Source organism: Taeniopygia guttata, chromosome 4A (genome assembly GCF_048771995.1).
Source record: "Taeniopygia guttata chromosome 4A, bTaeGut7.mat, whole genome shotgun sequence".
Taxonomy (NCBI): domain Eukaryota; kingdom Metazoa; phylum Chordata; class Aves; order Passeriformes; family Estrildidae; genus Taeniopygia; species Taeniopygia guttata.
In genome coordinates, this window is record NC_133029.1 from 8,439,046 (window position 1) to 8,465,101 (window position 26,056).

Genomic DNA, 26,056 nt, shown 5'->3' on the forward strand with positions numbered 1-26,056 from the left:
GCTACCTGCTCTTTCCAATCAGCCTTGGCAGATTCGAGCAACTTAGATTAATTGAGTAACTAAAGTAAAATTGCACTTTATAGAAACCAGCAGACCCAAATTTCCCTTATCCTTACCCTTAAATTAGATACAGGGTTTATAAGATTATAACATCATCAGAGCACACAAAAACATGAGAGGCAGCCCACTGCCCATAGTGAAAAGGCTTTTTTAAATGAGTTTTGTATCAGCCAGCCACTGAAGTCCTGAGTCTGGCTTGAAGGTTCTGACCCTGCCACACAAGGATGCCACCTGACAGAGCAAGTCCAGAGCTGACCCAGGCAGGACACATTGGCTCATCCTCAGCACAGTTCCCCTGCCAGCACTGAGATCTGCTCTTGACACTTCACCCCCAGGTCACCCATCTCCTGCTCAGCCCAGACTTTCCTCTCACACTTTCCTGGAGGTGAACAATTCAGTATCTGGCTGGAGACTGTTGTAAAACCTGCAGTACCTGAAGCTCCATTACACTGAACAAAAACATTTGCTATAAAATTAGCACTACAAGCACAAGCCAGATCTTTTTCTGCCAGGATGGATCCCATGTCTTATGATCAGAGATAACTGCAAAAGTTTTCTCCCTGATAGCTTTCTGGGTTCCTAGCAGTGCTACTGGAATGAGAGTCACCCCAGGCATGCATCACCTGCCCTCTGTTAGCTCAGACATGTCCATATTGTGAACACTTTTCAGAATATGTTCTAAGCAACATAAAAAAAAGTGAGAGTCTTCTCCACTGAGTCCAGCAGGCTCTGACAAAGACCACATTTGCAATGAGACAGTACTTCTCAGTACATGCATCTTTATTTACTTCCCAGTACAAGAAGTTTCATCAAAATTAATAGGCTTCTCTTAAGAACTTAGTAAAAGCAGCCCCACATTAGAGAAAGAGCCCTGGCTAGGACACATTCACAAAGGTTTACAGTTTCCTTTCCAGTAGCCAGATTTGGGGGAATATTACCTTTTGCCTCGAGGGTAATTTTTCAAGAAAAAGCTACCTCTTCTTTTTTTACTCACAGAAGAGCTGTTAAATTGCCACAGATGGTCATTTGTTTTAATTTTGTGTGTTTTACACAGCACATTTTATGGATTATAATAGTTAATTAAATGTAACAAAATTAATTTTAAATGTTGAGCCTGCCTAATCTTCACAATACACCAACACTGTTGGGGTAGCACAGTTTAAATATAATAGGGAGAACAGGGTTCTTTGGCAGTCCCATGACAGCCCAGCTGCTGACTATTAAGTCACTTTATGATTTAAAATTTGGAGGGGCTGACTGCCACTGATGCTCAACACCACATAATATCAGACCCCCACTTTCTTTACAAGAAAACCTATTTATTTTACAAGGGCTTTTTCAGAACTGTTCATATTCATATTTTGTTCTCTTCTACCTAAACTGTATTTGCAGATTCTATTATTGAAATACACTTCCATGACAGTGAAAGATAACAAATAGAGCCAGGCATGTGGTGCTTCACAGGACAGATATACAATTCCCTTCACTATAAGAGGACTGCAGTAGTATTTAGAAATGCCTGGTTTGCAGAGTCAGCAAAAATGTAGTTCTAAAGAAAATTTCAAAAACAAGTTAACTCACTCCTCCCAGAAGGTTTTTACTTGACAGAAATTATGGAAATAAATGGAAAATAAGAATGTTACCCATAATATATTACACTCTGTATTTCAGCTGCTGCTCTCCTTATGCACATCGCTGATCTTTGTTCAGCTCAGAACTCAGCAATATTACCAAGTACTATTCCAACAAATAAATTGGTTTTTAGACCTGCCACAATGCTTTTTGTAGAGACTGTGGTGGTGTGGAATAAAGAACATTCAGTGAGAAGAGCGCGGGGAAACACAACTGTGGCATCTTTTGTTCCTGGCCAGATGCACAAGCCCAGACTGCTTAGGCAATCCTGCAGCACTACCTAAAATCTGGGACTGCAATAGCTCAGAATCTGTTTTCATTTTTTAACCCAGTGGGAAAAGATAAACAAACATACAGGGATGTTTTAAAAAACAGCAGACCAACCAACCCAACAAACAAAGGCCAATAACACACTGGTCTTGTGTGGCTTGTCAACAGCACACAACAGACACTAACATACTTGTCTGTCTCTCACTGTGACCAAATAAATTTCAAGGTGAACATGCATTGAGTGGGAAATAAATGCCAAAGGTTCTGCCCCTCAATCAGCTGGAACTAATCTTGCCTTTTGCATTTTCACAGAAATTAATGAGGACTGATGGAAGGTGATAAGGAACACCACATCTTCAGTAATGCACAGAGATTTCTCTACCAGGCTAAAATGAAATACTTTAACATCCAAGATTTGATATCCATCTTTTCCCATTTCCTGCTATTATGACCTTTTCCTCTTAATACAATCATTACTGGTGTGACCTTTCAAGATCCCCATACAATCTGTTGTTAATTTTTCTGAGCACTTCATCTCCTAAAGTATCTGTTTTCATACATCTCACAGTTAAAACTTTTGGTATAGAAAAAAAAAAAAAAAAGAGCTGCTTTGCCTATACATTAAAATAAAACTCTATACCTTTCATTAGTGTTATTGCCATACACATGAATTGTTGGGAAGGTTTGTAAAGCGCATTGGTTCCTCTTGTAGAAGGCTAGAGGGAGGTTGGATATTGATGGATTGCTGGCATTTGGAAGCTGGTATTGGAAAAAAATAGTTTGGTTAGATTGGGAAGGGACAGTCTGTGCTTGTTTGGGTTTGTTTGTTGTATAATTTTTCCATCACACATCCATTCAACAGCCCACAGGTTTTAGAGTACTATTTTGTTTTCAAAAGGACTAGAGCAAACAATAAGAGAAGAGCCTTTTGAAGCCAGACCTACCCATTCCAATACTTGACTTTAACAGCAGCACCTGAAATAGAAATATCTTGATAGAAACCAACTTTTAGGAAAAAAATGAGACCATTCCTTAGCAAATAACTTCTTTTAAAAAGCTTCAACACAGCAGTTGTGCCCTCCCAGAAGAGCTACATTCCCACTGAGGGGTGAAGCAGACCCCAGCACCTCAGCACGTCAGCAAACAAGAAGCCAAATCAGGTTTGTAGAGAAGAGGGGAGCACCATCAAGACAAGATTCATTCTGGATCATGTTGTAATTCTGGAGCCAAAAAGGAGTGAGCACTTTAACCACACCACCACAACATTCTGTGGATTCAGCATGACCACAGTCTTCAATTTTTCTCTTTCTTCACAGAAAGAAGATGCATATTTGCATAAAGCCAACCTTCTTAAAACAGTATTATGTGCAATTAGGTGCATTCATCACACCTCATTCATTCATGCATCCTTGATATTCAGCTGGATTTTCCAAAGACCCTGTTGTGAATTTGATTTTCCACTGAACAAATACTTACATATTATCTGATAAGTATTTTTTCTTTATTCATACATTGTGATGAACTCATGAAATTCTCTAATATATTTCTTACTTAATATTATTCAAACATTTTGTTGGCAAATAATCCTTGGTTTATAGGTCATTCAAATTGCAAATTGTAACTATTAGAGTCATTTTTTAACATATGCAATTTATTTAACTTAAGTAATGCATACAGCCAATTTAATCAATGTGCAGTGAATTTCAATTTGTGCATTTGGCTTTAATAGTCTTAGATACATAAATCATGCACTCAGGAAACTGAAGATAATAATATGGAACTTAAATGAATAATTGGAACCACATGAACTAGTTCCACAGAAAACATGAAAATAGCCACATACACAAGCCAATCTAAATTCACTGTCCAAATCTTGTGAACATTTGCAACCCTTTTTTCCCTTTCTAATTCACTCTGATACAGTTAATTTGTAACAAAACCATGCCAGCAGCTTCAGCAGACACTGCCAGATTGCTTTCCACTTCCTCCTCTGTATCCTTATTTAGGGTATTAAATAACCCTGGTTGCTATTTAACTTTGCTTCATGCACTGTCTCAAGAAGATATTTGACCGCCACATATAACAAGACCTTCAACTTCCACAGCATTTGGGAGGCAAACTGCAATTAGTGGTTATCTGAATCGATCCTAAATAGCCTAGGACAGCTCCAGTTGCTTAATGCTTTTGATTTTATTATAAGACCAGAGATAAAACTATAATGAGGTTCAGTGATAGTAGAAAGTTGGTCCTCTGGGACTTAAAATTGAAGTAGGCAGGCAAAAATTAAATGTTTATCTAGCAGATTCCTGTTTGTTCATGCTTTAATGTATTCCCCACCTCAGCTTCTGCTGCAATTAGGGAACAGCCCTATGTCATCATAATCCTTCAAGAAGGAGAGAATAAAAGATAAGGAAGGAAGAACTAAAGAAAGAAAAACATGAAGCTGACAGCTGATCACTATTTACCAGCTTGACTTTTCCTAGTGAAAAGACTTTACTTGGAACTGGCAACAGACCAAAAACTGCACAACCTCTACAGCCCTGAGATTTCTTCCTTTAACTGGATCCAAGGCAGAAAAACACAGCACAACAATGCACAAACAACCTGGAGTAAACTCATAAGTGCTCACCCCTATCAATACATGGTGTAGTTCAGAAATGAGCAGCTGGTCTGGAAACAAGAGCAAAGATATGCTGTGCTACATCACTGAAGTCAGGTTCTAACAAAAACCACAGCCCTTGCCCTCTGTAGACAAGCCTAATTTCTGGGTTTCTGACACACAAAATTGCTGCGAGATCCCAAGAGCTGGGTTAATCAGGAGAAAAGAATCAGTCACAGAAAGCCTAGACCAGAAAACTTACATTCCCTTCCCTCTTCTGCAGCTATGGAGCTGTTCAGACATGCAAGGTTTTGCTCCAGGCTGCTCTCCAGTTATTAGAGGTTTCATGTCTCACAGATGTCATATCATGTCCCAGACAGACCAACAAGTGAAAAACTGTAACCACTACTGAAGTGTTGAACCAGCATTTGAATGGGCAGAACTGTGGTTATATATATGATTCAAAACTCAAGTGAAGAGGTGAAACAAAAGCACCTTCTGCAGACAGCTTTGTGCCGATTCATACAGATGCTGGTGTGTGCCATGATGACACCAAACAGTAAAAATATAAGACTTTCACACTGGTGTAGAATACACAAGTGGTCAGTTCCAGATGCAACATCCATTAGAAAGAGTGATCCTCATGGACAAGTTCTGATGGCCAGAAGAGACAACTGACTTTGGGAATTGCCCTGACATTGGGATTTTGGGTCTGAGCAGAAAGGCAGATCTGAATGGCCCTTGAAGAACTTACAGGGACAGTCAAGCCTGAGGAGGATTAGATGGGAAATGGAATGAGGCACTCTGCTCATTTGGGTGGTGAACTAGAGTTCTTGAAAGGTTTCATGGCTGCTGCATCAGGGTAGATTCACCCAAACAGTAACTCAGGCATTCCTACAGCATGAATGAGTTAGGTACCCACTGCATAGCATGATCTCCACTGCAAGGGGATACACAACTCACTAAACTCATTCCGAGATTTCAACACCCTAAATTTTTGCCCCTTTCCCAGGTGGTAGCATCAATCTGCAGGTGGGTGAATGCCAAGGAGAGAAAACCAGCCTGCACCTATCAAATCCCACCCACAGCACCCTGTTTACAAACTGAGGGAGGAAGCACACAAGTTTTTGAGTTGTTTGCACACAGCATTTCCCATGAGAGCTCAGAAAAGCTTCAGGACATGCCATTTCATGCAGCAATGGCTTGTAACAAACTGACAAAGGAAACTTTTCCCACCACCAAATTCTCTATTACTGTAGTCACATTTTCAGGGCAGCCAGGTGGCTCAGAGGCAGCACAAGTGGAACCATCCTGTCTTCACACTGTGCAACTGGACTTCAAATTGCAGTCCCTGAAAGCCCCTTAAAGGCTGCTGCCAGCACACACTGCTGCACAAAAAATGTTCACTGCAACATCTTTCTTCCTTTTCCACTTGAATCTTTCACCTCATTGTACATTACAAAATCTGAAATCCTTACTAAGTGCCGTGACACACTGAATTGTTATTAACAAGCTTATTAGAGCTGTGAAACAGGATTTCCATTACATAAATCTCTCACTTTTCCCACAGTACAACAGGATACCACTCTAAGTATCTTATAATGCCCAGTGACCTACCTATTGCCTTGTAACAGAAGCAATCATCTCTGATTTGGCCTTCACGAATTCTCCAGCTGTCGTGATTCATTAACATACTGTAAAGCATTCCTTGTCTAGCAGTGAAAATGTCCTGCTCTTCCCTCTCATAAGTAGCCTCCTTCCACATTCAGCTCCTTGGTTAATCAATGCTAATTACATAGCCCTGTGATCATCTCCTGAAATTAGCACACATGGTAACATGTTCTTTGATTGCCAATGTTTTCGTAAATGTTACATTAAAAAATAGCACTAAAATAACAGCATAGACAAAATTTGTATTAGAACCATGCATGCCATTTCAAAATTCACAGCAAGGATGACATGCAGAGTGGGAGCCCACTGCCACTCATTGGAACTGATTTATCAACGCACCCACTTCCAGTTTTGACAATACTGGGGAAGAAATATACAATCTACAGTGAGTATTAGCAATAAGAGAACATGACATTACAGCTGCAAATACTCAATGAGTCATTTTTTTAAATTAAAAAAAAACCCCAAGATTTAGCTACAACAGAGATAATTTAGCCATATTTGGGAATGAGGAAGGAGAAAAAAACAGTGCAAACAAATTTCAGAATGTTGTTCAGTGGTTGCTTAAAACCAAGGCATCTGATGAAGATTTTTAACTGTGCAACATCATGTAGCACCAGTCCAGCACAACACAAAAGCCCTTACCAAACAGTTCCAGTGAGAACTTACAAAACACACTGGAATGTGGCTGTTAAGTACTGAAAGCCTCTACAAACTCCCATTACCCACTGGGAGCTAGATAACTAGGAAAATACAGGACAGGTAATTTTGATATTCAATGAGATAGGAAATTAATGACCATCCAGGAAATGCGGAAAAAGGACAAAGAATGAATTGTGTAACTGGATCAAGCCACTACTTCTGAAAAGAACCAGGAGGCTGGTGGATAACTTAGAGTGATTGTCCAAGACAAGAAGTAGCTTCTTGGTTAAAGTTTTTATGAAGGTGGAATCTTAAATATTTCATTGTGAAATAACAGAAGAAATTCCTGGAAGATGACCAGCTCTATCAAAGATAGGGCCACTGACTAGAGCAATTAACACACCTCAAATCAAGGCCCTACAGGACCCTATGGTGATCAGTTTTAAAAACCAAAACAAAAGCAACACAGGATGAAATTCCAAGTCAGATACAAAATCTCAATGGGCTTCTCCCTAATCAAATTCTCACCAACTGTCCTGTGCATGTTTCCAGTTGCCTCAGCAACTTTTGGTTGAAGCAAAGAACTTCCAAAAACTCTGAGATCTTCATCTGTTCTCCAAGAACATCCCAGACCTTCCAGATGTCCTGATGAGACAACCCTACAGAGCAATGCCAACAGCACTCACAAAGCAATTGTCAAGCAAAAATGACCTTTAAGGGCTCTATGAGTTCTCTACTCTTCCAAAACAAGATAGACAAAGTATCATTTAACCACAGAAACTGCCAGTGAGCAAGAGGATTTTGTTGTGGAAGAAGAACTGGCATGGGAATTTTAAACAGATGTAATGGTTAATTACTGCTTAATATTCCCTCACAGCACTGGACATGTGAACTAATAACAATTCTGACCTCTTGTAAAGGACAATTTATTTCATTTTATAAAGTACTCAAATAAAAACCACCTCAAAGCTTCTGCCAAAAAGAAATGTACCCTATCCTCCTGGACATGTCTACTGCCAGACTTCATGCATTTATGGGACATGACAAGTTGGTGGGGGAAACAGCACAGTTTCAGTCACCCTTGATTGAGAAATTTACATTGAAAGAAGTGCTAAGAAAGATGATCCAGAAGACCAGGCAAACTGAGATTCAATTTTACAAGACTGAAGTAGTAAAACACTGCTCCAAGTAACCATGGAAGCCTTTGGGGCATGAGAAGGTGTCCAGTCAGCAGAGCCTAGTGGTTCTGATGGAGCAGCAGTGCTGGGAGCCTGGATCCAACTGCCTATGAGCAGGATATCTTGGCAAAATTGAAGAGAGTATGTGACCTATTTGCCCACTACAGCAGAAGACTTGATCTAAAATCATCTCCATCCCTCCACACACCTACTCAAATCTAATATTCTGGAATGTCCAATTTCAATTAATTGGATGTGCTTCACCATTTCTGAAAAGTATCAGCCTTTAAAACCTCAGGAAGTATCTACAGAAACACTTCTGTCATACACATTAATGTTTCTATGGTGACTTTCTAGCACTTCATTGGATTCCCTTTTGTAAACGCTCAGGGTACTCCCACACCACCCTGCAAACCCAAACCCTAGGTAAACCAAAATGGAAAACTCAGATTTTCTCTACCCAAATGTAAAGTCAAGCTCGAAATACACATTCACTGTTATGCCCACACATCACACCTCCATGGCCTGAACATGTTCTAGAGCACTGCCGGATGATGCCACGTCACCCAGGCAGTGCCAGTGACACAGTCAAAGCTGTATCTTGCTATATATACACCATGATCTCATTTGAGCCAGGAATATCAGAGTATTTTGTCTTGAAATACAAGAGCATTTTCCTGGAGCATTTATACTCACAGTCTGTTCGCAGATACTAGAGCAGAGTCCACCTAAATACAGAAAAACTACAGAAACAACAAGCCTTCCTTACTGCCTTCTTGTTTCCTTTTCTCATCAGTATATTTTCTCCCCCTTTTCCATTAAGAAATTCCTCCATTCTCCTCGAGGGCTCATTAACCTCTCTAAAATACCATTCTGACACTAGTAAATGCCTTCTGAAAGGGCCAGTGCTGTCAGAGGAACTTGAGGCCCAACAAACACTCCCTGAACATTGACCTCTCAGAGCCTATTCACCTACAACACTTGCATGTTCTCATTTCTTTGCTTTCAAGTCACTCTGTCATTTGTTGATAAGCAATTACCAGATCTTCCAGTGGAACAACTTATTCTTGTCTTCAGTTCACTATTAATTCTGAAACCTTGCAGATGGTAGTGCAGAATAAAACCCTTTCCCATCTGCCTGATCAAACAGTTGATAACCAAGATGTGGCAGGACTTGGTAGAGCCAGCACTGTGCTTGGCAGTGGATAAATGGATTAAATGGCTCCCTCACTGTTATTTTCTTAAGGGCCTAGAACATAAAGATATTTCTTGGAAACTCAGTACAGCCCCAAGACTCACAGGTGCTTGCAAGCATTGCCAGATCATGCCATTCTTTCTTCCTACTGCTTCCCTTATTGCATGTTAAAGATTAATAATTTATTTGGTACAGAACTCTACTATTCTGTCTCACTCTGCTCTGGCACCAATACAGCTTCCTGCTGAGTTGAACACACCACTACAGATTCTTCATTTTCTGTTTTGAATATTTTCTGGCAAAGGTAGCATTAACAAAATGTAGGTTCTTGCAAGTAGCAGCTGTTGTGGGGAGCATATATTCTGGGTAACTGCTTAAAGGAAGTAATAGAGGATGTTTCCTCTGAGAAATAGGTATAAATGGAGAGGTCTCGGATGAATAACTTCAAGAGAAATCTGAACCTATGGCTCCCCATACAGTAATTTGGGGATATTCTTATTAAACAAGGATAGATTTGCATAGCAAGGCTCCAGTCACAAACCAACCCTCTCTCATTCCACACAGCTTTCAAAGAGCACAGCAGCCATTCCAGCAAACAGCCCAAGCCACACTCCCACACAGTGCTCCACTGGGAGCCTGCTGGTCAAGGCACCTTTTCACAGCCTTGTTCATTTGTATACAAAACCTCTGCTGTGTATAAAACAGCACCAGGGTCATGGGCCAGCCTCCCAGTGCCACAGCCACTCCGAGGAAATCCTGGCACTCCATAACTAACCCATGCCATGGTGCTGTTTGCTCCTGTATCCACTAATGCACAGGACAGAGTGTCAACTTAAATTTTGAAATTCTGTGATGCTGTCACTTTGTGTCACAGTGTTAAGTGGTTTTGATTATTTGATGTCAGCTCGGTTTACTTAAAGCATTCCCACTACTTACATTTGGTCTCCATCAAAATGTGTCAGAAATCTCTTAGCAGGAGCTGTTCTGAACCCAAAGGGCTCAGCAGGGCTCAGCTGCAATTGCTGGTGTTCACAATGTGCAATGTTTACTTGGGAGGTTTTCTTGAGAGTGGCTCTCCTCATCACAGCTTCTCTCTCGTTGAAATGAGTCTGGTCCCCAAGAAACCCACTCAGGAACATTTTTACATGGAAGTAATTATTAGAAATAATTAAGTATTAGGCAGTAATATTACTTTCTAATGACCAGAGTGCCTACACCATGCACAAGCCATGCTCCTGCTGCCCAGGCCTCCTCATCAAGGCAAGGGGTTATTTCCTAGCACTGTACCGGCTTCAGTGACAAAACATGGCTCAAGCAACACCAGCTTCTCAGTGCAGGAATGGTACCAGCCCCAGTACTTTCTATTCACTTCCTTACAGAAATTAAATGGGGTCTGTTTTTGAAGATGGATACCACAAGTGCTGGAGTCTCCCTTCAGATATTGCCCTAAGAATGAGAAGCTGGTAGGGATTACTGACTGTCAGCTTTTCTTCTCATAACTCATTCACTTTTACAACCTGAATTCACTCTCCTCTGCCTAACCATGAAACATTAACAGTCTTCTCAGAGCATCCTGGAAGAATGAAACATCAGCTGAAATGTACTTCCACTGACATCCAACCTCCCTGGACCACGGAGACCTTCACAGACAAGTGATAGGCTCTAATATTTGAACACCAGCTGCAGTGATAGATGAACGAATCACTGAACATCACCAAAATTATTATGAAAATGAGTAATAACATGCTCTTTAAAGCTCTCCTGACTTTAAGTCCTGACCTCCCAATGCACTGTTAGCACTCATAACATTTCCTTTACGTCAAGGAGACTACGACCATTGTCAACTGATTTACACACGATCAGAATCAATCGTCTGTGTTTTCAGGGTGATCCTGGACATGAATTGAATGCCATTAGAACAATACAGCTAAAGGAAGTAAATGGTGAAAAGTCTGCAGCAAACAAGACTGTATTTTTTTAATAAAGTCAATGTAAATTAAAGAATAAGTGTTCTTAAATTATTGAAAGATTTAATTTACTCCGGAAGCACCTGAATCATCATTAACACTATAAGGATCTCCTTGCATTACTTCATACCCTGTATGAATTCAAGGCTGTACATTTTGTTAGGTTTCTCTCTTCCTGTTCATATTTGTACCCAATTAAACTTCAGTACAGGTGCATACGGGTTAGTAATCACATTTTATATTTTGCATGCAGATTAGTCCTATTTGAATCTGCATAAATTTGTTATGCATCACTGCAAAAGTGAATGCTCAAGCAACTTTTATTTTTATCTAATCAAATCACTACCTAATGAAAAATGAGCAACTGTGCACAAAGGTGCACTCGGGCAGACTCACGGATCCCTGGGAACAGGAACCACTCAGGAGGGCTCCCAGGTGGGAACCTCTCCTGCCTCCTGGTCAAAATCTGATCAGCCACACCCAAAATACCACTGCTGCCTTCTGCACAAAGATTAAATCAAGCTTCCAGCAGAGGATGGACCCAGAACAGACTTCTACAGAACTCCTTTCCTAAACCTTAGCAGAGTCAATTGCTGCTTAGTAGACTATGATCAAAATCCCTCCTCAGAATGGAAATGGTCAAGTCTCTTTGCTTCCCTGAGCCTCAATTTTCTGGCTTTGCAGTGACCACCACATAGAGTCACAGAGGCATAGAACAGTGTGGATTGAAAGCAGCCCTAAAGACCACCTAATTCTAAACCCCCTGCCATGAGGGGATACCTTCTACTAGACCAGGCTGCCCAAAGTGGACACTTCCAGAGATGGGGCATCCACAGCTTCTCTGGGAAACACGTTCCAGTGGCTCACAACCCTCAAAATAAAGAATTTCTTACTAATATCTAGCTAAACCTACAGTCTTTCTATTTGAAGCCATTCCCCCTTGTCCTGTCACCACTACACACCCTTGCAAAAAGTTCCTCTCCAGCTCTCTTGTTGGTTTTTGTTATGAGTAGCTGAAACAAAAGGAGCTGAACCTCAGGCAGAAAAAAAAGTTCATTTAACTAAACTGCCAGCAGTCATATCACAATGTGGCAGTTTATTCTGGAAGTAACAAGACAAAGCACACACCTTCCACTCCTGAAATTGTATTAAACCATTTCAAAAGAGACTCTGTGATGAAATAATTCTGCACAAACTGGCACTATTTCATAGTACAAATGGGTGGGTTAGTCCAGAAACAAGTTGGCGGGTGAAGACAAAGAGGGCTTTTAAAGCAAAATGTAAAAGACACAACCACTTGAAAATGTCATCCTGAAATAGTCAACAGTGTTGCACTATGGCTTATAGTGAGAATGTAATAATGGAGACAAGCAGTTAAAAATTTGTGCCAAGTAATTTCAGACTTAAAATTGAACAGAAAGCTTGATGAACTCTGAAGCTCAGCCCTCTACACAGCAAAGGGCAGAGGCTGAGGAAGGAGACGATGCAGAGCTCTCAAGGAGTTCCTAGAGGGAACAAGGCATTCCACTCGCCCATCCCACTCCCAGATATCATGCTGTATTCAGCCACCTCACAGCTTTAGGCAAATTATTCTTTTCTTAGCCCAGGAGCCAAAGGAGCACAGGTACTGGAGTCTGCAAAATCTGTGTAATTTACCATGGGGCTGGAATAAAGGACTTGCAGTGCATCCACCTGAGCAGCTGCAGCAGAAGCAGCAAAGGCTTGAATGGATATGGCTACTGAATCATATGCAGATCATTTAACATCTGCCTCAATGTCTAAGAGAACATCATGCACCAATCTCATCTTCACTCTCACAACCATTTTTAGGAGCATGCTGCCATCTTGAAAACATGCTCTGCTCATCTCTTATTATGCAGTACAGAGACAGTGGTTGCACCTATTTCAAGTCCAAATCAACATGAGAGAAGCTTTAGTAAAACAAAATTAAGATGCAGCTCCCACTTTCCATCCAGCCCCACTACTGGTCTCAACATGACAGAAGGGAAGGGAGCTCCATGAAGATCCAGTCTCCCACAGAAGCAGCAGCTCTGGGTTCACAGGACATCCCAGATGGGCAAAGCCCCATGGACATCCCTGCTCACAGGGCTCTCTTCCGTGCAGCCCTCCCCACAGACAAGCAGCCACCTCTAACACCTGAACTGCCATTTCCCCTTGATTCACATGAAGCTGTTAAAGGGATTTTTGAAAAGAGACATTTGAAAGGAATTAAATGAAGGCTTAGGAACAAGAAGCAACTGGCAATGAGCAAGTTCCCTGAAGTGTGAGAGACTTTGTCCTGCACACTCCCAGCACATTTCAAGGTCAATTACTCTCCCTAAAGAACCCTCAGCCACAGCCAGGCTGCGGGAGCTGCACGGGCTGGAGAGCAGCACAGGCAGCTCACTTCCACCTGCTGCCAGCCAGAACCCCTAACTCCTTCCTCCCCAGCAAGGAGGGCTCTGCACCTGTGACAGCAGCTAAACCACTGCCCCCCAGCCCTTGTCTGAGAGCACAGCATCCCAATTCAGCCAACAGATCCCTCAGAAATCCTTTTATCCTTTCATTTTTATTTTTAAGTTTCATTTCTATTTGCATTTCCTTTAAAAAGCATATCCTAACCTTCTTCTGACTTTCCCATCTGCCACCCCCCTCCTACCCACATCCTCTCAAAAAACACAAACATCACCAACTTTCCTAAAAAATCCATACATTGAGGTAATCGGAAACGAAATACTTCATATTAAAATATTTATGAAACTTGATCAAGAACAAAAACTGAAAAAGCATTTCTGACACTTTCCTTCACTGATCTCTTTTCAGAGAATGCATGCACATTTTCATGTCTGCGCAGACTTGAACAGACACATTGGTAACCCAAATTGATCATTTGTGTAACTTCCTACAGTGATTTTCTTACCGACTACTTGCATAAAGAAATTCATCTACTTCAGAAATCAAATCCATGTGACTGATTATTTAAGAAAAATAAAGAAACTGAGGGAGAAAATGCTCTCCATTACTACCACCTAATATACACATGTATTTCTTTTTCTGTAGGTCTGACACTTCATCCTGCCGTGTGGGACAGGGACAAACTGGGGAAACAACCCTTTAGCAGCTGTACCTGCCAGCCCAGGGTTTCTACCCCCAAACCCTTAACACCTCACCAAGATTTATTTATGCTTATGGGCCACTAAACACAGAGGGCTTTTATCAGAAATCCCAGCTTTTAACTGCCTTATTTAATACACTAAACAAATATATCTTAGAACAGTTTTCTTGCTGTGTCATTTAAAAGGACTAATGTGTGCAAGAATCAGTTTTAGCCCAAGATATTACCTGAATCATTTACCAAGATTTTTTGCTATTCAATAGCAAAATTATTGCATGTGCTTAAAGGCATTCTGCTTTAGGGAAAATAGACCATTATTGACATAAATGCATTAAGTCTAATTGTCATTATGGCTGAATACAATTCCAACAATGTATATAAAAAAATTAACAGCTCTAGTATGCAATATTTGCCTTTTAAAAAGATAATCATTAAAAGCACATTAACCACAGAATTGAATTAGCTTTTCCTTTTCCTTTTTTTAAAATAAACATATATGCTCAGATTAATGGTTTGTCTTCATCTGCAATTTACACAGCACCCAGATGAAGAGTGCCAAGTCTCAGAACACTAGAAATGTAAGACATTCAAATTTTTTGATTAGCTCCATTGTCTTCAGGTCCTGCAAGACAGTAGATCACTTGGAGCCACCTCTTCCTCCTTATTGACAAACATTCGCATACAATATTTTAATAGAAAAAAGCAAAATCAAACAAAACAGCCCAAAGCCTGCCACGCAGGGTGTGCTGTAGCTGAGGCAGCCAGCATTGGTGAAGGGGCAGGGTAAGTGAACTCCAGCACTCCCATCCTGCATCACCGAACCCAGGAAGAGTCTGGCTGCTGACTTAATCGAGGACAGGATTTCAACCTACACCACTTTCTTCTGTAATTTGAGGGATGCTCTGATTAACTACAAATAATTAGCTCATTTTTAAATGGCATAATCTTCTTTATGCATGCAGCACATTCTAAAAATGGATTAGCATGGGGTCTAACGCTGGAGCCTCTCTGGCATTAGAGGATTACAGGACACCAATCTGAGCCCGTGGCTAATTGGGATGGCCGTGTCCCCCCAGCCAAATCCACTTGTCCTGTCTCTGTGTGCAGCAGGACCTGCAGGGGGGCACAGGCCTGCCCACCACAGCTGCAAATGGAAGGGCTTTTGTTGCAGTTAAGGCTTTCTGCAGAAGTGAATTTTGGAAAGCCAGGCACAAGGGCATTTGACTGGACATTGCTGTTTAATAACCCTGGAGTCACAACTGCAGATGTCCACATTAACACGAGGCCAGAGAGGGGAGCAGATGGTTAGGAAGTTCTTACTGTGAAGGCCCTGATGATTTCCAAAGGTAAAACAGCAAGTAGCTTTTATGTATAAATGATGACTGCCATATGGCGAGTATGATTGAAATTTTAAACAAAAAATGAAATTATTACAGTTAGATTGAACAGAACCAAAAGCAATTAAAAGTAAAGTTGAGTTTTATGTTAAAGATTGAAAGCAGTTTTACATCAACAACATTAGTGATCCCAAAATGGGAGCAGGGTACACTGAAGAGTAGTGTTTCCAAGTTCTAGGGACAAATTTCATTAAAACTCAGCTTGCTTCTCTGAAGAAAAACCCCACAAAAAGGCTGGCACTTCCAGGCACCAAAATCAATAAACATACAGTCAATAGAAAAATCATATTTCATTGGCATTAATTTATTAATTAATCTATTAATTTATTGATTGTGATTACAGGCCATGATTAAAGCCTGATTACAGGCTGTGAATAGGTACTTTTTAAAATACATAAGCATTCTACAAATATAAATAACCAATGACGTGCATTTCTCCAGAGCACCTATACATGCATAAAAAGGCACAAAAGTACCAGGTGTTCCTAAAAATACAAAAATAGTATCTGCTGGTTTTCAGTAAGCTTTCCTGAGCACATCATCACTAGCATTTTTTACTAAAACTGAGAGCTCCTGGTCACAGAAATAAAGATCTCTGGAAGCCTGAGGATGCCCCATCCTGCCAGGAGCTGGAAGCTCTGTACCACTTCAGCACAGGGGACAAACACTGCTCAGTGGGGTGGAGTTAAGCACATATTTAACTTGAAGCAGTAAAATCAAAATAGCCACCTGTGGATCATTAGATTATCTGCTGCCTCTTAACATAATAAGCAGTTAGATTACATGGCATCCCTCAGTTCATTAAATTAAGCTCACTCAGCAGTGTGCAGTCTGTCTCTCAGAAATCTGGGGGTTTACTGAATCCAGCCAGCCATTCTTCACTTTGTCACAGGCCTGTGATGAAAAAAAACACCTCAAATCCTGATTTACCAAAGTCAATCTCAAATTTGCATAGACTTTAAGGTGGCTGGATGTTACATGAGACAGTCACAGGAGAAATCAAGATCTAAACACAACTGGGCAGAAGACTGTCAACAAATCATCTTATTCAGCAGGTCCAGGCTGAGGTGTAAGTGAATCTTGTGCCTGTGGTACAGAGCTTTTGCAGAAAAAAATCAGCTTTGAGCTTTCAGGTTCTATAGAAAATGAAATGAACCTCAACAGAGGTGTCTTAAATCCAGAGGAAAGTATGCTTGCATGTAGGCACACACACAGCACCCAGCCTTGCTTCTCCTCCTTGTTTTATCCCTACACCAACTTTTCAAAAACCAAACCCTGGCTCACGTGGATACACTGCCCCATGGCAATACAGGATTTAGAGGAAAACTCTCCAAGGTTCCATCGGGCTGCTCGTTGTACTGTGAAAGAATGTCCCACCCCATGAAACACCAGCCCAGAGAGGCTCTTTGCTACGGTTCCAGGTCCCTTCCCAGAACATAATCCCACTAATCCCATACTCTGGAATGGGGCTGGAGACATCAGTCCAGGTGGGCAACCCAGAACTGATGGGCAATGTGCTTTTTTCTCTCCTAGTACCAGAGCAGATCACCCACTCACCACCCCTGCTCTGCACTGCCTGGGAGAGTCTGGCCAGGCGAGATCGATGCCACAAGTACCCAGGTTTGACTCTGGCAGCACGGGAGCTTCATGTGTCTCCAAAATACCTCCTCCCTCAGGTCTGCAGGACACAGGAACTGAATTTGTTGTCTTGCTATGTGGAGCGGGAATGGAGGAGCCAAAATATGTTTTATTAATTCTTTCATTTTTTGAATGTAAGTGGATAAGTGGTTTCAGCCTCCAGACATTTCTTAGACACTGTTGACTTTTACATACTCTTTCAGGGATCATAAAGTTAATTGTTTCCTTCTTTCCCCATGATGTATGGGGATAATGAGAGACCAGCAGCACTCAGAGGGCAAGCATCTAGCAACCAACTACAGTCAGGCACAGGGATGCTTGAAGAAAATTTTGTTCCTTTCACTTTAGTCCATATTCCATTCACAAGAGAGGCTATTCCCACAAAAATACAGGTAATTGGAATAACTATTTTGCAGCAGCTTAGGGCTGAAGCAGAACATTGGGAAGACAAGTGTGTACATCTCTGGGCTGTGACAGATGGGGCACACTCAGTGTTACTAAACCCCATTCCTTTCCTTTCAAACAACCTGCAGTGAGTCACTGTTACACCATGCCTTCCCCATCAGTGTTAAAAACCTCCCTGCAGTAATGCTGGGTGCCAGCCACATATCCTTCTCTCCCTGCAAGCACTGCATGGCAGACAAACTGCAAACCTGCTTTCCTCCCAGGCAGGAAGCCATTGTCCCTTGCTGCAAAGCCACTCTGGTAACCCACAATGATGCCTGAAGTTCTGGGAACATGCCTGGGACAAATCACCACCACTCAAGCTGCTGATAATGCTCCTGAAGAGTTTCTATTCTCTCTCCCAAATTACCTCATTTAAAAGACTTAATATATTAATTACAGGCTTCCCCATCAGCCCAGTTAGAAAGCCCCCCAGCCATTCCATGGTTCCCAAATTGTTAATTACCAGTCCATACTTTTGTGAAGACCATGGGTTTTCCCACCAGCAGGTTGACACATGATGGTGAAAGGCACAGGAAGCTCCCTGGGACAGGCTCAGCTCTGCATGGGATTGACCAGACCTGAGCCACCACACCTGCTAATTAATTGCTTCCCCACCACTGAGGGAAGACATCCACATCAGAGCTCAGCTCCAAGGTGCTGCTGTTCTTATTCCTCCATACTGATTTATAAACAGCAGAGATGAGCTCTGAAGAAAACATGCCATGAGGATCTTACACTTTTAATTATTTTATCACAGCCTTCATGTACCCTTTTTTGGATATTATTACCCTGGAGAGTGTGCTAACAACCTTAAGTTGCTGACTAATTAAGTTTTGGTATATTCCAAGGCTGGTTTTTGCACACTAATTAAATTTACAGGCAGTTAGATTTGACGGGTACTATGGTATCTGCCAACATGCCTTCATAATCAGTTAAATTATTAATTTGGAGGCAGCAGCCCGTTCCCAGGTGTGCAGGGAAGCACTGTGGCAGTGGAGCTGCCCCAGGAGAGCAGCAGTCAGTGACCCAGTGCTGCAGGAGTGAGGGATGCAGGGGTGCTCTCTCCCTAGGAGAAGGCAGAGCTGCAGCAGGGGCACCTCCTGCCCCACACCTGCTGGGGACACACTGGAATTCCCACCCAGCTCCAGCCCTGAGAGGCAGCAGAGGAGCTGCTGAACAGCCATGGGTGCTCTGCTTACCCTTCCTGCAGTCCCAACAGCAGCAAAGAGCCCCAGAGGCACAACAGCATCCCTCCCCCTGGCTCTGCAGACCTGTACCTCAGTGTCACTTCAAAAGGCTGGGGCTCCATCACATTCCTGTCCCCAAATCTCCCTCCAGACCACGGGGCAGGAGGCCCAGCCCATGCTGTCAGAGCCTCCACTGCCATGCTGGCAATCCCAACAGCCAGGAAAATCCCCCAAACCCACTCGGTGCTATCACACCTCGGGCCCTGTGCAGACAAAACACTCATTTAGCAATCTATATGATCCATGGTGTAAATGCCTCTCTGATAATTCCCTCGGGACAGCTGCTCTTGCTAGTTCATCTGTTAAATATCTCCAGAACCCAAAAGTCCTCAGGGAGAAAAGCAGTTATTTTGACTAACTGCTCCTCCTCCTCAACTAGTTACTGTGTGAGCTTCCTCCCACTCAAACACCAGGAGCTGATTAAGACATATGGATTACCTCAACACTACCAAGAATTTCAGTTTAGAAAGTGAAATATTGACATTCTTAATATCACGTTTTACTTTCTCTTGGGAGCCCTTCCTCACACTGACACTGATCCCCGCTGAAACACAGCATCATTGCACAGACTGCAATTCGAGAGCCAGGCAGATGGCTTTTTCTGCACGGATCTTGGTTGAAGTTGCTGATGGAGTCAACCCTTTACAGTTTCTTAATTCTACTGAGAAAACTACTTGCAAGCAACTCTTACTTATAGAAACCTTTCGGTCCTAAAAAAATTGTTCAGTTCCAGATTAAATTTAGAATTTTGCCTTTTGGTCTTCCTCCCTGCTTAAAAAATTATTTTGTGGTGTGTTGGGCCTCTTTTCAAAATAACATAAAACAAATTCACATAAAGAAAAGCCATAGAGAAAAGTTCTGCACTTGGAAATCCCACATTTGGAAATCCTTTAGTATTACAAGTCTTTAAAGTAAAACCATATTTCCCATTTGTAAAACCTTTGAAAAATTTACATAATTCTAACTAGAGGAAAGGTGAGGTTTTGTTTTGAACTGGAAATTAAACTAAATATAAAGTATGCAAAGCTTCCTATTAAACACAAGTCCTGAGTCTTGACTGGCCCTGTTGGGACCCCACAAGCTCCCATAAAGCAGAATCACCAGCATCCCCCATTCATTCATCTCATTTCCCGAGTTTCTATTTAAGATTGATGGCCTTAAGCTGCAGTAATGTATTTAACCAAGTCAAGAAGAAAATCAGAGTGAACCTCACTGACCTGTTACATCTAAATGTACTGGGCAGATGTATTTAAGTTAACCAAGTGTGAACTCACGTGAAATGCCTCAAAAAAACCGTATAAACTCTCTGATGCTCTGATTTTTCTTTTTAATCAAACCTGTGTGAAGAAACCTCTATTTATTTTATAAAATACACAAAACCTTCAAGGAATAAACACCTCTTTTCAATAAACTAGAGTGATATACAGCAAAAGGTTCAGATCCAGGAGACAACCCTATTTCGATATAGCAGCAGTCAGCGCTACAGTCCCCTGCACCCAGGAGAAACAACTTATCCCCCCCTACCAAAGGTTTTTTACAACTCTCCCCCTAAAAGGAGAGCTGCAGCCCAGAACTGCTTGTAGCTGGCATTTCTAGTGCTCTGAGCCACCATTTCTGAGGCAGTCACACATGAAAGAGGCAAAAAAAAGAAAAAGTTATTGTGATACTTCATGTTTTGATGCCAGCCATTGGTTTGGAGTCAGTGAACCAAGAGAAATTCACATTGAAACGTACTGAAACAAACAAACTAGAAAAAAGCCTGAGGCAAAGAAAAGAGGCTTTTATATATTAATTATACTTCAGTTTTGGTTTCTGCCTCGACTAGCAGCTATACAGTGAAATCCAGCAAGCACTCAGGTATTGCCGAAATGTGCGAGCCAGTCAAATGACCTTCCAGCGTCAGGCTCAAACCCTTCAAACACGGGGAAAGCTTGCCTGAGGCAAAGAACCAGCTTGAGGCAAAGAACCAGCTTGAGGCAAAGAACCAGCTTGAGGCAAAGAACCAGCGCTCTGCTCTGCTTTGCTGATGCAAATCCCCTTTCCCTTCAGAGCAGTCCCGGATCCTGGGCAGAGCTGGCCCTGATGGGGACACCAGGAGCCCTTTGCTCTCGGGTTGTCCCTGGCCGTGGCCAGGCTGTCCCCAGCACGGGACCCTGCGGAGGGCAGAGGGGAGCAGAGGGGGCCGGAGCTGCCAACCCAACCCTCGGGAGCTCAGCCTCGCTTGGAGCGAGCTGGAAACGACAGAGAGCAAAGCCCAAACAACAAAAGCTTCGCTTTTCCGTTCAGTTCATCTCACCGAGATGCAAGCGGCACCAGGCTGGCAGCAGTACAACCCAGAGAGCCTCTTTAGCTACATTACAATGACCCCGTGCATTTTTAATTGGAATCTGCCCTTTATTTGTGTTTGCTGACAGCCCGAGGGGGGCATGCAGCGATGCTCATGAAGACAGGTGGGGATTCCAGAGCATCTTAAGCCCCGCAGGCACTACGGTGTCTTTCAGCTGGAGGAACTGTGCCCTGATGCCCCCTGCAGCCAACAAGAGCTGCATAAAGGTTTTGCCTCGAATACACTGAACTAAACCCCTGCTTCAGCCGAGAGAAAAAAAAAAATATTTAAATGGTCTGAATGGAAACTGTAAAGTCAGGAAAAATTCAGTTGCTTTCCCAACCCCATTTTATATTTAGACAAGAGATTCCTATTGTCATCTGCTTGTATTTTCCCTTCTAATCTCCTCAGTATCTCTTTGCTTTTCATTGAGTAAGTCCTCTCCTCTACCTCTGTGCGGAGTAATTTATAAGTCCAATTGGGGTGCAGTTCACAGGAGTTCCAACTTCTACTTATTTACCTTGTTCTGCAGTTCTCCACAAGAAGGGGGGTGAAGGGATACTCAGCCAAGGCTCAAGGCTAGCTGGGAGCTGTTTGTTTACCTTGGTTGGCTCTGGGCTCAACCAAAGCTTCTGTGTTATGAGAAGCAAGTTCCCTTCTTCCCCCAAGGCATTGTGAGGACATAGCCCAAGATTCTAAGCCAGGCTGTGAGGAACAGCACATCCCTACTCTCCTCAAGTACAGCAGCACTCTTCTATCCAGTCTGCAAGTCCTCGTACAGCCATCATCTTTGGAAAACTTTTCACTTTTTCTTCTCCTCCTCCTTCCTTCCCTCACCCATGAAACAAACATGTTTTTGCAAGCTTCATTCTTTTATACAGTTTATAACCTGCCCAGTTTTTTGCTATGTCCTGGTTCACCTTTTCAGTGGTTGCAATGAAGTTAATCTGCAGCCCCCAAACTCAGCGAGTGTGTGCCGAGCCCAGGAACTCTATTTCCTGAACAAGAGCTTACAGCACATAGAGAGCCAGGCTGTGAATGAGCCAGGTGCAGCTCCACGTGTCCCTGCAAAGCTCTTGTATTCCACTTGTGTACCGTATCAGCCTTTCAACAAATGCCATATGTGTCAGAATGTAACACTCCATACTTAGTTGGGTTCTTTCCTCCAGGTAGTACTGCAGTTAAAGAAGAAAACCAGCTCATTCAAAGTTTAAATTTCTAATTCTGAACACAGATATCATTGGCCCTTTAAAAGAAGTCACTCTACTGTTTGGGTTTTGGGTTTGTTTTTTTGTTTTTGTTTTTTTTTTTAAGCTTAGTTACTCCAGTAAGTAACACCTCACACATTAGCATCCTTCAGCATAAAGAAGCTACCAAAGCCCTATACCCTAAAGTGCATTTATATGGTTTGAAGGTTTATGAAGTCAAAGCAGCAAAAGAGGAGGTACAGCCTTCTAATTTAAGATCTTCCATCCTGAGTAATGCTTCTTGCATGGGAAAAAAAAAAAAAAAAAAAAAAAGGACCTTTGTTGTCTCTCAAGAGAATCAAGAGAAAAAGAAAATCGTAAAGACTAAGCCACAGCACCCAGTAAATAGATCTCAGAGCACTAGAAGCAGGGCTCACTTTCTAGGCTATCTGTTCCAGCACAGAACTGGGGAGAGAGGCCATGTCTGGGTTCAGGGTTTCCAGGTGAGCCTGTGGTGCCTGCTCTCACAGGAGAGCCTCAACTTCTTTTCTGAAGAAAAGAAACTGGTAACAGCACCAGAAACAAAGAAATTAACAGAAACTTCTCTTCATTTGGGTGCTGTAATTTTAAGTAAAGCTCCCTAAACTCCCCAAGGCATATTGTTTCCATCAAAGGAAACCAGTGAGCATGACTGATAAATCTGATTTTCAGTGGTGCTTAGGTTCTGCAACCCTCATCAATTGCACAGCAAGTCCTAGGAACTCAAGGCCACATTTTTTTAAAGGATTGGTATTTCAAAATGTATTGCAGTCAACAAAAATTGGGAGTTACTCTTCTTTGAAAGGTAGGAAAGCCTTCAGCACTTCTCAGAAGTCACACTGTGATTTTTTTTCTCCTTTTCTCCCTAACGTTTTGCTTTCTGATTCAGAAAAGACAGGAACACTGGAGCCCCTCATTTCATTACAGAAATTGAAAAGAGAAGATACAACCAAGTATGTCCCTGGAGAGAAACACAAGTAGTGCAGGGAGCATCCAAAAAATGTACAAACACAGGAAAAACACACAGTCTCCCTGGAGTGTCTTTGTTCTGTTTCCCACATGTCAGGGGAACTCACACCACCATTTTGAAACCCAAATTTATCCTCTCTTCCAATAATCTGTTTAGTTAGCAATGATCTATGTATTAGTACTGCTAGATGGATCTCACAACAAAGTCATCTCTCTGTTACTACTGCAGAAATTAAATGGCAAAACTGCATTATCCATTGAGAGGTTTTTAGTGTATTTGTTTACAAAATGAGAATTACTTTTACATTCTAATTACGTAGCTCTTAACTAATATACAAAGAAATCACAGCAGCATATGAGGCTTTGCTATCAGCACAATCTTATTAAAGGAGAGTTTAAGATTTTAAGAAGAATAACAAATTAATCATGATAATGTGTTTTTAGAACAACAAAAGCAGAAGTCAAGATGGAGCTTTTTAAAAGTTCTTTGAATCAACATATTTTCTCTGATTATGTCAGAGTTTTAACACAGGTTCTGTAAAAAAAGCTTCTTCAAATGCTTCTGGCATTATTCTATATGTGAGAATTTATGAGGTACAAAATTAAATTATGCATAGTCATTCTTTCACTGTTACACAGGGAAAATAACTGCTCTAGTATTCAGAAGCTTTCAGAAAGTCTTTAACCCCTTCAGAGCTGGCACAGCAGACTGAATTCTTGCTGAGGTGTAACAGGTCAGAGACCCCACCAAGTCCAAGGAGACCTCAAGTGCTTTATCATCATTCTGTGATCCACTGCAGAAGACATTTTCTCACAGTTTTCCAATGCAGTGCACCACCACAGAATTCAACTCAGGCATTTTAAATCAGCTGAATTAAACATAGGCATGGGCTTTTGACCTTTTTTTTCTGGTTTAGAGATGCAGCTTGAAGGACTGTTGTAAGCATGGAGAGACAAAAAAGTCACCAGACCAAGGGACAGCATCAGTGATGCTTTTGCAATAGCACTTGGGAGCAGAAATATCTGACTGTGCCATCAAAGACTATGGAAGAAAGCAGCCATAATTTACAGTCTCACCCAGAGACTTCATTAATCCTTCTTGACTTAGGGATCCTTTAATATCTCTAGGAGGCTGCCACATTTTATTTTGTCAGCTAGCAATGCAAACTACACGGACTTGAAGTCAAACTGTGAAAGCTGAAAACAAAGGCAGACTAGATGACTAAACACAGGAAGAAAACTTAGAAATTAAGATAAAATTATTTTTCTGTGATTGCTGAAAGCATGAACCTGGGTTTCTCTCACCTTATTAAAAATCCCCTGCTTCCATGGCAATTTAATTCCATTTATTCACATGAAACTGCTTGAAGAAGGTACTAGAACCTGGCTTCTAGAAGTCTGTTTTTCAGCTTCAGTCTCCAAGAGTGTCCTGAGGAATATATCTGGCAAAAAGCTGTTACTGGCCTTCCCTGGTTCTTCACATCCACAGTGATGACAGCAGACAATGGATATTTCCAATCTTATTCCTCCTAACAACGCAGACTTGACAATATTTTTGGCAGAGGCATCGTTCACACACTCATGGTTGAGCAGAGTGAATTTTTTTTGAAACAAAACCAATTTTTTCCTAGCTATTTATGAGTATTCCCACTTTTGCTTTATATGGCCAGATGTGCACACTGCTGCCATTTTAGCAACATCCAACCACAGTGCTCCAGAAACTAGAACATGAACACTCATTACACAGCACTGGGTTCTTCCATCACAACAAACTTCTCCAAGAGCTGTCTCTAAATATACCTATTTCATATATATATTTGCTGCTGCAAACTGAACAGGCCAGAACTGAGATGGCCACTAAGATATGGCCAGGCAACTGCATGTATTTTCCTGCAGATTTATGTTAATTTGTGGATTCAGTCAGGCAAGCACAGTGGAAGAATTACCAAGCAATCTTGACCCCTAGTGTAGCTCTTAGTCACTCAAATCATCACAAATCCATTAAAAGTTAATCATAAATAATATCCGTAATATAGTTTTGCGTCTAAATTTTTTTAACATAGTCCTGCCAGGAATTGCAGTATTTCTGCTCTTCTGTTCAAAGTGATCTCAATGTCTATAAGTAATCTTAATTAATGTTCTGAGAGATTAATATTTTATCATTATCACTATGTTCAAAGACCACTTTAGGACAGGCTATAGCCCTCCAATTAGCACTATTAAAGTATTGCTCATCCTTCATACAGCTGAAGCACTCAAGAGCTCCAGTCAAATACAGAAGAGAAACTATGCCAATTCATGGGAATTTAGTTTAAATGAGTCAACAATTCCAGCCTCAGAGATCATTTTATCTCCATCTTATACCCATATGTACTTGACAAAAGAGAGCTGCCTACTGATACAGTCAAGTTCTATTTTACAATTTTATTTAGGTTTCAAGTTGCAAAGGCAGTTTCACAGGCAATGTTCAGCTGGAG

At 41.6% G+C, this 26,056-nt stretch overlaps 1 protein-coding gene across 7 annotated transcripts in view; it reads right to left on the reverse strand.

The window, feature by feature from the left end:
- Positions 1-26,056, reverse strand: part of IL1RAPL2 (interleukin 1 receptor accessory protein like 2) — a 340,252-nt gene that overhangs the window by 286,150 nt on the left and 28,046 nt on the right. Inside the window, exon 1 of one of the 7 annotated variants that reach the window (XM_072929108.1) lies at positions 6,179-6,377. The exons of 5 other annotated variants lie outside the window; for them this stretch is intronic. In XM_072929108.1, the coding sequence (XP_072785209.1) occupies positions 6,179-6,326 (148 nt within the window). In that variant the 5' untranslated portion in view covers positions 6,327-6,377. Of the gene's footprint in view, positions 1-6,178; positions 6,378-26,056 lie in introns of those variants that run through there. One more of the 7 variants, XM_072929107.1, reaches the window with a different exon arrangement.